Here is a 16,523-nt window from a genome sequence, read left to right as displayed (position 1 = left end):
GGAACTCTACATAACAGGAATGATGACACAGGGTGGTGCTGATGGTCTGACAAGTATGTAGCTGCACGGGGAGTTTGTCCCACTTGTAACACCACTTAGGGGGTTATTTATCAAAGGTCAAATTTTGTATACCTCAAATGAACTCACGACTCGAATGGTTTCTAATTTAAGAAAAAACTGGAACGGAAAAAACTCAAATCAGCGAGTTCGATGAAAACTCGAAAAACCCCTGAAATTGCTTGAGTTTTCAGGCAAAACCCTCCAAAAAAACATCATGAAGGCTATTAACATCTTCAAATGGTTCAAGGGACCTCTGCCTTCGTCTTCTACATGACCTAGACAGGTTTTAGATGGTTTCGAATTCAAACAATTTCCAGGGTCAAGGTATAATCGTTTAGTGTTGTCTTTTTTTGGGCAAAACTCACATTTTCAGGTTAAAAAAACTCAAAATTTTCAAGTTTTCTTTAAAAATCTTTTTGAGATGTATTATCCCCCGACCCTGGAAATACACCATCTACAACCTGCTGAGGTAATGAAGGAGTCAATGGCAGAGGTCCCTTGAACATTTGAAGATGTTAACAATCTGCATGATGTTCCAGTTTTGTTTGGAGAGTTTTAGCAAAAACTTGAATAATTTGAGAGATTAATTTGAGTTTTTGGGATGCAGTACTCGAACTCACAGAAGCAAATTTTTCCATTCAATTTTTGATACATAACCCTCTAAATCTTTAAAAAATTTAGTTTTTTGAAACTCAAACTTTTATGAAACTCAAATTGTTCACTTTTCTTTTTTAACCCAAAAATGTGATTTGTGACCAAAAAATAAACTCGAATTTTAGTGGGAAACACAACTCGATCCTTAATAAATAAAATAAATAACCCCCCTAAAAGTAATTGTGAGGGCTTTGTTGACCTTTAACAACAGAGCAAAACCATACACACAAGGCCCAAAAGAATATTATGGAGGCTTTTGCTGTCATGCAAACATAATAAAACTACCCTTTTTGGTCTAATATTTTTCAGCAGCAGTATGAAATTCTTTGGTGTTCTGAGACAAATGGAAAATTCCCATAGGTTTTTGCTTCAGCAAAAGTATCTAAATTAAAATCAGCAGTTACATTCTGAAGAAGTTATTTAGCATTCTTGAGCCAATGGTTGACAAAATACAGTAATAAAATACAGTGTACACAGTACTTGTCCCAGCCAAAAAACTCAGGAAAATGTGTATTCGAATTGTACACTACAATTTTTATTTTACCTTTTTTCATTCAAAGCATTGGCAGCAGATGCAGATTACTTCAAAGCTAATATTAATTGCAAAATATTCACAATGCAGGGATTTTAAGCTTTAAATAACATAGTAGACCTCTGTCAAACAATCCATTTGATCTCACAACTCTATGGAAGGAAACTAAAAATAAAACACAAAGGGAGTATTCTGTGGATAATGAAGAACATGGACATTTCCATATCTAATAGTAATGTTATCTCATCTTTAGGATATAAGTAATACAGAGGATACAAAAATAGCATATTATTGCATACAAACGAGTTAAAGAATTTGTCTTTCACTTGTCCCATTCAGATTTCAGTGGGATACCGAAAAACATTATTACCATACAAATTGTCATCAGGTAGTGAATATATTTTATTCTATTAAGTAAGCATGGAAATGTCACGATACCTGACCAGGGTCCCTGAAATCCTATGCACATTCTAAGCAGTGGTTATTTACTGATCACATTATTCAATGCTGCAAACTGAAGAACATTTTGCCTTAACGCCGACCCAACTTTACTGGTCAGTTTCTGGAATTTCCCTGATCTTTGATGGTTCAAACTACTGAATCTGGATAGACCCATGTTCAATATGCATTTCTTGCTGGAGAGCAGTCTGCAGAGGTTCTACTGCCTGAAAATCAAAAGAACATTGATAACTACAGTTGGCAAAACATCAACGAAACACTAGGTTATTGCACTGCTTTATTATAAACACTCAGTTTGGGCAAAAGACCAATCTAGCAGAATTTCATTGTAGAAAGAAAGTAACAGTATAAAACTAATTTTTGAATATAATGAAATGCCAGATATGAGGAAAGTGAGGGAAAAACTAGGTTTTAAACTTCTCTCAATTCAGCCCAGGAAAGAGTTTCCCATTGGAGAAAATTCTCATAAATCTAAGGTACTCAGAGGTCATTTTCTCCTTCTATGAATAGTTTGATTTTGTTCTCCTTGCTTGCTGTCAGAAGGTGGTAAAAAGGTATGTGGATTCATATAGACAAATACAAGAGTCCTCTGCACTCAACCCATTATCAATATATTTAAGACAGAGACATTTTGTGCCTACTGCTACTGAAAAATGCCTTACCCCTTAAACAAAACAGGGATTGTTTGTCCATATATTGCAATATATTTAAGCTGGCCAACTACGTCAAAGTCATCCCATATCTGGCCAGTCCTATGCTCAATTTTCATCTGATTCATTAAGAATTCTATTGCATAATTATACATTTTACAAAGGGACTAAGTTTTACCCAAGTTTGGGAGTTTTACTTTGAAAGCAGCTAGTAAGTTGCAGGTAAAGCTTAGTCCCTTTGTAAAATGTATAATTAGGCAATTGAATTCTTGATGAATCGGATGAGGGTTGAGCGTAGGACTGGCCAGATATGGGATGACTTTGACGTAGTTGGCCAGCTTAAATATATTGCAATATATGGACAAACAATCCCTGTTTTGTTTAAAGGGTAAGGCATTTTTCAGTAGCATTATGCACAAAATGTCTCTGTCTTAAATATATTGATAATGAGTTGAGTGCAGAGGACTCTTGTATTTGTCTATATGTATTTTGTGGTCACAGCCTCATTGCACCCCCATCTAATGTTTTTAAAATTAGCGGTGAGCACAACTTTCCCTTGTATGTGGATTCATATACCATCTGCTTTTTACTTCAAATAAATTACAATTAGTGCATACAGTATGTGTAGTACATTAGCAAAACCTAATTATAATCTTTACAGTGTATAAAGGAGATCTTGCTCTATCCACAGTTTATACTTATATTTGTAGAATGGAAACAATAAATGAATTTATAGGTTGGAAAATAATGGTGAATACTAACACTACTGCGTTTATTAAATAGGAATTACAATGGAAAATGTTACAGAAATGTTCTTTGGACTATATATATTCAGTGATAAAACACCTATTTAAAATTAAAGATCATCTACAGAGAAGGTTCATGCCTGAAAATTCCTAACTTCCACCTAGAAAAATATATTTTTAATAACTGTAGTTTTTACAAATGAGAATTCCATAGAGTTCTCTATCAGTTTAAAGCTTTGTGCTAAAGGTTTTGAGCAATTTGTTAAACTGTTACTTCCTTTTTTTTTAGACCCGTGTGATCTGTTTCCAGAAATTCATAAAACTCCTTTGAATTCGTTTCTACTTCATCGTATAACTTTACAAGGCTTTTGATCATGCTCTTTACAATACTTATTGCAAGCACTAACATAATTTATTACTCTAGCCCAGGCTTGGGATGATCTATTGCATAAGGCTTGAAAACGTTAGCTGGAAGCAGCCAGCCTGTGCTTAAATGTGGGGCGCTGTCTCTTGTGGAGAAGGAACATGATTATGAATAGAGGTACATATTAATTCTGACTAGCTGACATTACAACCCAAACTCTGCTAGAACTATTGCGAGGATAACAAAATAATATAATGCAACTCATACACAGAGGAAAAATACTTAAAAACAAGCTAATCACATGCAAAAGTCTGTCATAACATTCATGCACCAAAAGAGAAATATTTCCACACATTTATGAACACAGCACATTTTATTGACTGTGGAATTCTGAGTTGCTCAAAAGTTTCTACTCAAACAGTTTTATAATTTATACAGACTGGTTCTGAACCTAAAGGTGTTCCAACCTTTTGGTCAGGAGGAGCCAATTCAAGATGAAATCAATACAGAAAATATTGATGTCCATGGAGAAGAAAGATTTCATGACACAAATAGACATATCAAGGTTGCCTACCTACCAAGGTGCCAGTAAACTTCAGAACACAAAGAATAAAGGTTATCCCTTATTAGGACCTGTTAATAAGATCTTAGGGGTGATGCTCACTGTACTAGCTCTCTCAGCAGTTCTCAGGTGGTAAGACACCATACCAGATGCCTCATACAGTAGGTAGCTTTGGGATGTCCACATGGTGCCTCGCCCAATTTATGCAAAAGAATGAGGGATTTAAACAGCAGAAATGCTTCCTTGCACTGTTAATGCATGTGGTGAATGGTTGGAATGTCAAGTACTACTTTGCAATACAATCCCCATTTGAGTGATGTTTACACTAGATTTGGTGTTCTCTCAGCAACTAGGAAGTGACGCTTTTGAAACACCCCTGGCAAGTGTCATTGCTGAAAAAACTTCAGAGCACCTCAGAGTAGCTCATGAAAATCTCTAATCTGGTTCTGGAATCATAGTGCTTAATTGATTCACTGAGGTAACCAAGCCAAGCAAATGAAGGGTATAAATAAACCACAACAATTTTAAAGGCCCTGCCACACAGGGAAACCTCCTCTCCCTTAAATACTCTGTGTATCATCCCAAAAACATGGAATTTATGTCTGCAATTATAACTGGCTACAGGAGCATTGAGAGAAGATGCAGAAGTGTGGTACATATATAAGGAGACAAGTATGTTTAAATGATAGAATATTGCTAAGCCTTTTTAATGCTGTATCAACCCTAAATACTAGTGATGTGCAGGTCGGGATTTCCCTAAACCTAACCCACCCTCCCTTGCCCCGCGCCTGCCCGCATCCGACTTCCACATTGCATTTATAGACCAATGGTGTCACAAAAAGGGCGAGCAGGCGCAGCGTCTATAAAAGACAAACCCGGAAGTTGGCATTTGACAGTGGCGGGGCGAGCAGGAGAAGAGCTCAACCTGCCCTCGCCTGCCACCCTCGAGGAAGAGTAAAAGGTCGGCCCAACCTGCCCGACCTGTGGGTCCCACAGGTATTGGGCCGGTCCACACATCACTACTAAATAAATATACCCCTATTGAAACAAATTCACAAAACAAGGGGGAAAAACAAGTTTGCACCCACCTTATAATTAGAATGTCTTTCTAGTGTCCATATCAGAGAAGCACCCTTACATTTCATATGCTCTAACAGAAAATGAGCTATCTATTCTGGCGGAAAATAATAATTGTGATAAGGAGACATGACTTGCTTCTAAGATATCATTGTAACTGGTACTAGGTGGATTGGAATTTGACTGTATTCCATGGCACAGGAGGGAGGCAGAGAAGCACACGGGAAGTCTTTTGCTATTTTGCCTGCTGCCAGCATTTTGTTAATGGGGAATAACTACATTATCTGGATTTGCCAGTTGAGAGCACATAATGTACTCACAGAGCTTATTTACCTTTTCATTACTAGGCTACAATGTGTCCATTCCACACTGACAGTGATACAGAACCAACCAGATCAGACACACAGGTTGCAGCTTGTCTAGGATCTATAAAAACAGTATCCCTTCCAACTAAACCGGCCATTTTCGCCTTCTCAGAGAATATATAGCTGCATGACCGTGAACTTAGAAGTTAACTCCTTATGGAGGAATGGAAGATGTATAGCAGAAACCCCCCAGCAGTGCAGAGATTAAACAGTTTAGTAGACAAAACACTGTCATTTGTATAAACATTTATGCACAGAGTAAACAGATCCTGTGTATAATCAAAGATAATGTGCTTTAGAGGAGTCTCTTTGAATTCCGGAATTGCTTACAATCTACGGTTGGCTTTAATTGTTCACTTTTACAACCAGTAATAATAGTTTCCTTATTTATTGCAGCCTTCTTCCAGATTAATGTGTTTTCCCTTAATCTCGAGCATAATTTAAAGGTATTTAAACAAATGGCAATGATACATACAGAGCTGCTGCTTGATGTACACACGCGCGTCTCATTTAAATGGAAACTCACTTAATTAAAAGAAATATTTTAGTTTTGCCAATTTCTGCTGATTTTAACAGACCAAGTATGTTGTAAGGTTCCCAAGATATAGCTGATTTATAAAAGTACAATGTGTTAAATGTGCTGTTTGTTTTGGTTCCAGAATGTCTTCAGATATAAACATTTAGGGCACACAGAGCGTAGATTCTAATGCTTTCAGCCTAGATATTTTTCCAGGTTGAGAGAAGCAGATCCACTCAGTGCCCTATCTCTTACACGTCCTAACTCATTTCGTATCCAACGATACGTAATTATACCTATGATTACGCATCTTTGGATACGAAACGCGTTAGGACGTGTAACTTTTCGCAGTATGGAATAAACTTCAATTTTACCTCGTCGGCTGGCTCTAGGAGTGCATTTTCGTTTTTTTTCTGGTTGTGAATTCACCTCAAGCTACTGGTTCGGGGGACGGCACCTGAGCCAATCTCTGAACTTTGTGAGTGCGATAAAAAGCTGATTTTATTTACACTATATATTTTGTATGGATTGAGTCCGAATGTGACGGACTTGGGGGGTCTCTACACCCAGGTCATTTCTCCCATCGGGTGAGCTGCAGTTCTACTTCATTTTTATAACCACTTCACATAAAGGGGCCTATTTATAATGCTTTTAAAATGAAATATGCAGAAAAAAACTGTGTTAAAAGCTGTGTAAAATAAATGGTGAAATTATCAAGGCAACAGAACAGGCTGCCTAGATGTAACTTTACTTTTCAACCTTCTTTCTGGCCTCAGGTGGTACAAAGAAGTTGGGTGACAGGATGTATATTAAAAATTAACATTTGAGATAATATAAAATTTAATATAATATAAAATAATTATATATATATATATGTAAATATATTTCCCAAAGATTTTTTTTAATTTCCCAAGTGTCTTTCGTACTCATGAGCTTGTGCCCCTGACAGTATCAAAGATGGAGATGACCACAGAAGATGTACCAGAAGGGTATGAAAACAATACAAGCAGTGTAAGTGTAAAGTTAGAGAAGAGATCCATCTCAGTTACCAAGCATGTGTTAAAGCTGCAAGTACAAATGGTGGTTGTCTGGCTCCTTATGATAGTAGACCTCTGGAACTCAGTGGTTTGAAATTACACAGTGCTTTTAAAAAAAGGGATGTGAATAACATATTCCTCTGTGCATATTCACTGGAGCTTGAGATCACAAATGTGTTGTTTTTGTCTATGCAGTTGATTATTATCCTTTCTGTAAGCCACCTGGGACCACAACGATTCTGGACTGGCTTTCAATATGAATATTATTTTAATTTATATATAGGGAGACTTCTCAAATAAAACTCTTGAACATCCCTATATGGTAACCTTTTTATATACCTTTCCTTTATTTCCCCTTGGATGTTTTTAGTTATATAAAATACAGTTACATACCTGGGCTGTTGCTGATGACTCTGCGACTGGTGCAAGCTGAACATACTGGACTTGAATATCATTGGCTTGAAGTTGTGACCCATCGACCACACCAGTAGTTGGGTCAGCAGAGGCTACCGCTATCAGCTGGGCTCCCTGAAGCACCTACACAAAGACAAAGATTTTAATTAACACATTTCCACATAAGATAAATATGTTGTAACAGTCCAGAAACGAAGTATTAAAGGTTTCTTAGCCTACTGTTGTCATTCAAAAGATGGTGAAGAGTGCTCTTTGGCAGAGAGCTTATCTTATTGACTTTATATATTCCTCAAAGATCACAGTGTTTTCCAGTAGTAAAGATGTTAAAAAAAGAATTCAGGAAGGGCTCCAGCAAAGTATTGTATGTTTAATGCCAGCCAAATAAGCATACAACAATAATGATTACAGGGGTGGAATTCCGGAGTAGACAACCACTGAGCATTCAGAAATGGCCAGGAAATATTGAGTGGCATGTGCATATAAAGATTCAGAAATAGAAGGCAAACATCTAACCCTTTCACTGCTATGGACCTGAGCAAGGTGAATCAAACTCTAGCCAGTATCCAGCAAATGAGCAAGTAATATAGTGCTCTTCCCATACATAATGCTGAATTAGTCTACTGTAGGTGTGTGCATGTAGGTGTGTTACAGTGTCACACTAATTGGAGCTAAGCCCATGTATAAACACAAAAGCTGGAGGACCTGCTCAAGATGGGCTTGGATTCTTCTTTGAACATCTAGACATTTCCAGTATATAAATACATGTCATAACAGTGCACTTCTTGCTTCCTCATTCAGCTAGTGTGCACTGCTAGATAGGTTAGAATAAATGTAATAATTCCAACCACTTAGAAATCAGCTTGACATTATTGCTCCAGGCTGTATAACACACACATAACCATTTTTATAACATTGTACAAAAAGTAAAATGAATGAAAATCCATTGTACACTATAGATTTATGTGTATAGTACAGCAACATATTCTGCCATATATTCAAGCCTGGCCACTATGATGTCTCAATCTGTTGAAATATTGCACCCAACATATATACCAGTAACTGAACTTTGGGGGATGAGATGCTGTAGCTTAAACCTTAAAATCTGCTAAAGAGTGGCAATTACATTATAAATAATATAGCCCAAAGAGATTATTTTGCCTTGGGCCAGGCCACTACAAAGGACAGTACTGAACATATCAATTAAGGTCAGAGAGAATAATGATCTTTTTTTCCCTCTCCTGTACATTTTGCAGTTTAATCACAGACTATCCTGCAGAACAAAAAAGGATTACTGAATTACGAGATGGTTTGCAAACCGCATCAGGGTTTTCACCATATTCCGAGTCTGTAAAGAAGGAGTTATTTTCCAAGGAAAGGAAATTTAAATATTAGTATTGACTTCTTATCAAAAGTCCATGCCAGCTCCATATGTGTTTGGCTTGGAGAGCATGGAGCAGGCAAACTCGCTACTGAAAATTCCAGGCAGGAGTATATAATATTATACAAACAAAGCGCCCCTCTGTCTTCTAGGAAAGAATCCATACAACGAATGCACATGCTGATACTGTAAGTCTGCGGCAAATATTTCATATGATTTATGAGAAGAGTTCAAATGGGATTACACTACATACAGTGATGCAATATCATAACATCACTTTATGCGTTTTCAAGGCTACGGTGGTTACACCAATAAAAAGCTATGTTACCAAAGAAAGTAACTTTATGCCAGGTACACACACACATATGCAAAAATGCTTACAATGCAATGATGCTGCTACTACGAAAAACAGGTTCCTCACCTATGTTATATTAAATAGAATAACACTAATATAGCAATGTAGTTTTGAAATCTTTGTAGAGTTGTAGTTTAAAACAGATGGTAGCCCAGAATTTGACATTCTTACTTTGACTAAGACTGAGGGGCACATTTACTAAGGGTCGAAGTGAATTCAAAGTGAATTTTCGAATTCAAAAACGTCGAATTTCAAAGTAATTTTTGGGTACTTCGACCATCGAATAGGCCAAATTCGACTTTGATTCGAATTGGAAAAACTTCAAATATTCGACCATTCGAAAATCCAAGTACAGTCTATTTAAAAAAAAAACTTTGACTTCAACACTTCGCCACCTTAAACCTGCCGAATTGCTATGTCAGCCTATGGGGACCTCCTAGAACTTATAGCCAACATTTGGCTAAGTTTTTAGAAGTTGAATTTTTTTATTTTTTTTGGAAAATCGTTTGATCGATCAATGAAATCGTTTAAATTGAAGGATCTCATCGATCGAACGAACGATTTAACTTCGATCGCATATGGCCATATTCGATCAAAAAAAACTTTGTCGTTGACTTCGAATATCGTACTACTGCAATTCGATGGTCGAAGTTTTTTCGCTTCGAAATTCGACCCTTAGTAAATGTGCCCCCGAATATATCTGCATTCATGTCATCTCTTTTGGAGCCTGTTTTTCCTACTTATTATTGGAAAAATATACGGTAGTAATTAAAACATAAAGGCAAATATGGTAAACACCCAATAAAATGGGCAGTATACCCTTTGTTGAACATGAGTGCAAAGAACTGTTTTTGCATATGTTTTAATTATAGAAAAAAAGCTATGGTTATTGTTAGTGCTTAAAGGAAAACTATACCCTGTAGATCTCTATAAAAAGATATTGCATAAAACAGCTCATGTGTAAAACTCTGCTTCATGTAAATAAACCATTTTCATAATAATATACTTTTTTAGTAGTATGTGCCATTGGGTAATCATAAATAGAAAACTGCCATTTTAAAAAATAAGGGCCGTCCCCTGGGATCATAGGATTATTGATGCACACAAACATACCATATATGTTAGGTCACATGAGCCAATTAGAGTTGTAGTATTTCTGGTCAGGTAAACTCTGAGGCAGCACACAGACCATCATTAAATGGTGGTTCAAGGCAAGAGATGTAAAGGGCAAGATTTACTTAAATATATATACCAGTTTCATAAGATTCTTTAATATGTCACTTAATTTGATATAAACTATCTGTTGCTCAAGTATTAATTTTGGGGGTATAGTTTTCCTTTAAGCTATACATAGGGTAATTGAAGCTACTCCATGTTTGGTTCTTGTAAAGTAGATAATTAAATTACCAGTATACAACCCCCACCCTAAACTTGTTGTGATGGTTTTGCTAGAAACTCAATTATCGACCAAACATGGAGTAGCTTCAGTTGCAATGATACAAGAAATTTAACGTAATTCAGTTATTAATGGAATAATCCACAGCAGAAAAACACTGGCCTTTGAGATAATCATAGTACATAGCCAGCATTGGTATTTCTTGTATGGCATCCAATTTAAATGGATCAAAATTCACCTACATAGTTTGGTATGGGGATGTGGTATTTAGTTACCCTTGGGAAGTGGGGAAACCCAGGGCACACAGGCCTCTAGTTATATATGTCGGCGGTAGCCAGAAAACAGGCAGGTATTTAAAAAAAGACTATTATATCTACATGCTGTACATGTGTTGGTACAGTGGCATTAAAATGCAGATCTACTTGCTGTTTACTGAAGCATTTTGCTGCCCTCTAAAGGGGACAATATAAAGATATACACACAAACACACACACACACACACACACACACAGTCATGTTAAAAAGTGCACCCTTAAACAGAATGTTTTTTTTCTATTTTATACTTGAAAAAATCAATAAAGGATCTTCATTCAAAAAGCATATAAAGATAAAGGTGATATAACTGAACAAACAAGAAAAGTGTGACTATGCAATCATTTTCTTCAACAAACAACTAATATATGCCATTTCCTTCTGTGGAATAAGTAAGTCCACCCTAGGGTCTAATACCTAGTATTGCCCCCTTCACTGTTATCTGCTGTTTTAACGAACAGGACATTATTGTCAATATATATGTATATATACTGGCACACTAGGATATTGGGAAAACTCCTGCTCACCTAGCATTTGCATTGCATGCCTATACCATGGCCACTCCCCATTTCAATATGAGAACAAAGAGAGCAAATAGAGGTAAGAATAGATGATCATATGTAAGGAGAAGTGATAAATAGAATAAAGAAAGTGAATAAAGAAAGGAGAATGGGCCTGCAGTCAAAGGATTTCTGGTGTGGCATTATATATATATATATATATATATATATATATATATATATATATATATATATATATATATATCTTAATGAATATAATTGTATATGGACCTTTCATAATTGTGAAAAAAAAGAAGGGGCGAAACGTTGAATAAACATTTATATATATATATATATATATATATATTTATATCAATATGAGAACAAAGAGAGCAAATAGAGGTAAGAATAGATGATCATATGTAAGGAGAAGTGATAAATAGAATAAAGAAAGTGAATAAAGAAAGGAGAATGGGCCTGCAGTCAAAGGATTTCTGGTGTGGCATTATATATATATATATATATATATATATATATATATATATATCTTAATGAATATAATTGTATATGGACCTTTCATAATTGTGAAAAAAAAGAAGGGGCGAAACGTTGAATAAACATTTATATATTTATATATATATATATATATATATATATATATATATATATATATATATATATATATATATATATATATATATAAAATAAATGTTTATTCAACGTTTCGGCCCTTCTTTTTTTTCTTTTTTCACAATTATGAAAGACCTGTGAGTGCGGTTATTGGCTTATGATTTGTATGTGTTTTTAAACCAGCAGCCAGGCACATCTTTTGGATGTTCGTTCTGCACCAGCTTGGGACTTTTTTTATTAATCAAGTCCAGACAACTTGCATGTGTGAAACAAAGTTGCATTTTATCAAGTCAAACAAACAAACGTGCAAGCATCATTAACGCACCTGTTTCCTATGTTATTGATGTTACAAAGTATCTAAATTTTGAGATAAGATTACAGGTCTATCATGGAATTCCCTCACTTACAATTATATTCATTAAGACTATACTTAATTAGAAAAGCTATCAGGTCAAGTCAGGAGCATTCAAAGTGCAATCCGCTATAAAAATGTATAAATCTTTGTTCCTCTCTTAAGGTAGGTGTCCCCAAGCTAGGGAGTTAACGCTTAGGCTATGCACCGGGTGAAAATAACATACTGCGACCACTACCTACATAGTAACGAGTGTTGTTATTTGAATGGCAACTAGTCTATAGTCCGAAAAATTTAATTCAATATGATAGAGAGTAAAAAATACGTCCAAAAAAATAAAAAGCAAAAAATAGATAGATAAGGCGATAAAAAAATCCAAAAACATCATAAGGCTGATAGTGACAAGTAACAGCGCAACACCGTGCGAGTTGCCTCCACCCTCGTTGTAATGAGCAAGTGGAACTATTCCGGCTACATAAGAGATTGGGTTAAGATCATAAGAGGCACTAACATGGTTGCTTGCTGCACTAACGTGGTAATCTCACGGACACCTCTCCGACTTTTTGGTGATTAAACTACTGATGAATGGGCAGCTATGCGATCGATCAATGCCACTGAACGGACTGGGGCTATGCATTGAGCAGTTGATGTGAACATTATTTATTTATTCTACCACAGAGATTTTGGGATTTTTTTAAAACAGAAAATCCATTATTCCACTACATGATGCAACTAGTTACCACCAAAAAGCATCTGAAAAGGATTAACCACTGTGAGGGTAGGTAGGGAGTAAGAGTGCAGGAAGGCGAGCTGTCTGTTTTGGCAGAAACAAAGATAGTTAGTATTACACAATGGAACAAAGAGATAGAACAGACTCGGAATATAAAACCAAATAGGGCAAGACGCTGACCTCCACACAAATTGTTAATAATTGGCTACAATGAACACTGCATGTTTCACACGTTTATTCATGTAAATGGCAAACATATGCTGTCTGTCACAGCACCGGTCTGATCCTATAGAACAGCACAGGCTCAGCACAGCACTGACTAAATAGATGAGAGAATACTGTGAGAACTTACGCATGCGTCCTGTTCGGCGCAGGCAGGGGTGCGGTAATGCGCGCTGGCGCGTGATGCCGGCGACGGTCGCGGGCGCAGGGACGTAGGTGGAAACGCCTGTGACGGACGTGCTGGCGTCAGTTCCGCGACATCAGCACGAAGACGCTAGTTTGGCGCCAAAAGATATGTATTTAAACCAGATCCAGACTGACATGCATTGCCTGGTTATTAGGTTATTTACTGAAACCCTAGCATCTCTTTCTATTGAATTTCCTGTTGTGACCCTGCCTGAACCTGGACTACGATTTCTGCTGCCTGCCTCGACTCTTCTGCCTGTCTTATCGTTACGAACCTCGCTGCCTGCCTTTGACCTCGGACTTCCTGACTACGACTTTGCCTAATCCTCTGTACCGCGTTTGATAGTCTCATTTGCTACTCTCCACAACCATGCTCCCTGTTCCATTCCAGGTGGGTAGTGGTTGTGTGTGGCGCTTGTGAGTTCGAAATCTTCAGCTCCAGCTCCTTCTTCGTCTGGATCACACCGGTAAGCCTGACAGAATACCATTTGTTAAAAACAGATGAATCTGGTGTAGAAGCTGGGGGGGGGTTATCATTTAAGCTGGTCATAGACTCAAAGATCCGCTCGTTTGGCGACATCTTTCCCCGATATGCCACTAACGGCAGGACTATATCGGGGGTAATTCGAACGCTCGGCCGTATGGTCGAACAATCGAATTACGATACGCCAAGGGGCTCCGACGGGTCGGTCGGGTAAAAATCAAACCTTCCCAATCGATATCGTGGCCAGATATCGATCGGGAAGACCTGTCGGAAGCCCCCATACACGGTCAGATAAGCTGTCAAATTGGTCTAAACGACTGATATCGGCAGCTTTATCTGCCCGTGTATGGCCATCTTTAGATTTAGAAGTTGTGGGCTTGTAACCTACTGTCCATTGTACTATTTTTTTAATTTTGCTAATTAAATAAGGAGAACCCTTGCAACAGGGATATACAACCTGTCACGTTGTTTGAACAAGGGAAAGACCATCCTCATCTTTATGATAGTTTATATAAGGTTATGGGGCTTTACTGGGCATTCTCCATAGTAAAAGAGCCAAATGTCTTTGTTTAAAAAAAATATTAAACAAAAGAAGCACTTAAAATGACCAGGTATTGCTTTTTTTGCTAACTCTGGAAAAGCACCTTACTTTATGGCAGAAACAAACTGATACGGTTAACTAGAGATGTCTGTCGATTAAACATCAATCGACAATAAACAGCATATTGGTAAAGCAGACATACGGACATTGGCAGCTTTATAATGCAGTTACAGGTATAGGATCAGTTATCCAGAACCCCCTTATCTAGAAAGCTCAGAATTACAGAAAGGCTGTCACTATCTATCAGAGAATTGTACACTCAAAACTGGTTAATCATGCAGTAAAGGAAGAAAATAGTCAATCTGGCAGTTTTGGGTATTCTGTTTTACCCAAGTGCACTTCATCCTCAGGCCTTATACATGGCAAAGGATTTTTCTGCCTATCAGATAGTCTTTTATTAACTCATATTTGAGCACACATCTTATCTGCTTCCATATTTGTGTATATTAATGACCTGCTGGACCCAGCACACATCTCATCTGCTTCCACAAAATTTACTACACACATGCTTATAATTTAAACAACAATTTCTTTATCATTTCAGATTTCAGCATTGCCAGATTAGCATAATGTTTGTAAAGGATAAGTAGCTGCATCTGTGTATATTATATCCAGCCATGTAACAAAGCTAGTGGTTTTCTCCTGAACCCCAACAGTATACTTGATATCAAAGCTGAATGTTCCATGAGATCATTCTTTAGGCCATGTCCAATAATGTGTGAGGGGATATGATCTGCCATAAAATGATGCAAAAATACAATGTATTCCCTCAAGAAAAAATGGTATGTGCTGAGAACAAGCAAAATGCAGACAATAAGGCTTCAATTTTAGTCAATAAGGAGGCTGCAAATTAATATCACTTAGCCTTTCAGCATTCATGATGCTGGTTTATTGAGCGTTACAAAGGGATCCATAGTGTCATTGGATCTTACACCTCCCATCAGCTTATTTATGTTTGTCACTTTGGTTGGGATAGTATTTCATACAGTATGACTAAAGTGTAATACTGCTTAGTGGAGGCCTGTCATGTAGCTGTCCTATTTCACTAATGAACCCCTGGGGGAAACCAGAAGCAGCTTTCAACATGAGAAAGAATTTCTAAAAGCATTAGTCAAGTTAGCGTCTTCTGTGTATAGTTGTCAGAGGTACTATGCTTCCAGCATTGCAACTTAGTACAGTGTGTACAAAGAGCCAGCTGAAAGTTGTTGTGATTCAGCTAAACAAAATAGAAAAGGCTGATTGTTGCTTTTATTCACCCAAAACTGTAGCACAATCGTGGAAATGTATGCATTTGAAAACATTCAGGGCGAAAGCATGCAGATGATGGTGTGAGCTTTCCTAAGGTTCGGTTTTACAGGGAGTGCTATATGTAACCAGTGGAGGGGCAGTGTAAAGAGCCCTCCAATGGGATTCCCCACTGATATCTGGCCAAAAATCAGCCAGATATTTATTGGATGGCTTTAAAACTCCCATTGGAACAAGGACCGCATAGGCTCATGATGAAGTCCTCACTCCAACTTCCTGTATCACCTACATTGTGATCTGTTTGTTGGACTGTAGTGCCCAACAATTAGATCCGCCCAATATCGTCCACCTCAAGGTGGGCATATTGGGGAAAGATACCCTTGTTTGGCAACATTACCAAACTAGCAGATCTTCAAGTGTATGGCCAGTTTAAGCAGGACATCTGTTATCTGCTATGTAAACACAAGCTGACTATGAAGATTTTCATTCATCCAAGTCATGGTATATCTAGTATAGTTAAATCTAAAACAACTGGACTTGCTGAGTAATCAATGAAGACGTTTCACTACTCATCCGAGCAGCTTCTTCAGTTCAATTGACTGGTATGGGAAATAAACTCTTCCACTAATCCAATCACAATGGCATTGTAACTCTTCAAAGAGGTGACATCTGAAGAAATTCACAGAGGTGTAGAT

The 16,523-nt window shown here is 37.2% G+C and overlaps 1 protein-coding gene across 3 annotated transcripts in view; it reads right to left on the bottom strand.

Annotated features, from left to right (window-relative positions):
• Positions 1-1,227: 1,227 nt before the first annotated feature.
• The window catches only part of banp.L (BTG3 associated nuclear protein L homeolog), a 221,218-nt gene continuing 205,922 nt past the window's right edge, over positions 1,228-16,523 (bottom strand). For all 3 annotated transcript variants that reach the window (XM_018257989.2, XM_018257988.1, XM_041590205.1), the window contains 2 exons: positions 7,417-7,560; positions 1,228-1,911 (listed from right to left, as the gene is read on the bottom strand). In XM_018257989.2, coding sequence (XP_018113478.1) covers positions 1,840-1,911; positions 7,417-7,560 — 216 coding nt within the window. In that variant the 3' untranslated portion in view covers positions 1,228-1,839. The remainder of the gene's footprint in view (positions 1,912-7,416; positions 7,561-16,523) is intronic.

Source organism: Xenopus laevis, chromosome 4L (genome assembly GCF_017654675.1).
Source record: "Xenopus laevis strain J_2021 chromosome 4L, Xenopus_laevis_v10.1, whole genome shotgun sequence".
NCBI classification, from domain to species: domain Eukaryota; kingdom Metazoa; phylum Chordata; class Amphibia; order Anura; family Pipidae; genus Xenopus; species Xenopus laevis.
This window is presented reverse-complemented; position numbering and strand designations above follow the sequence as displayed.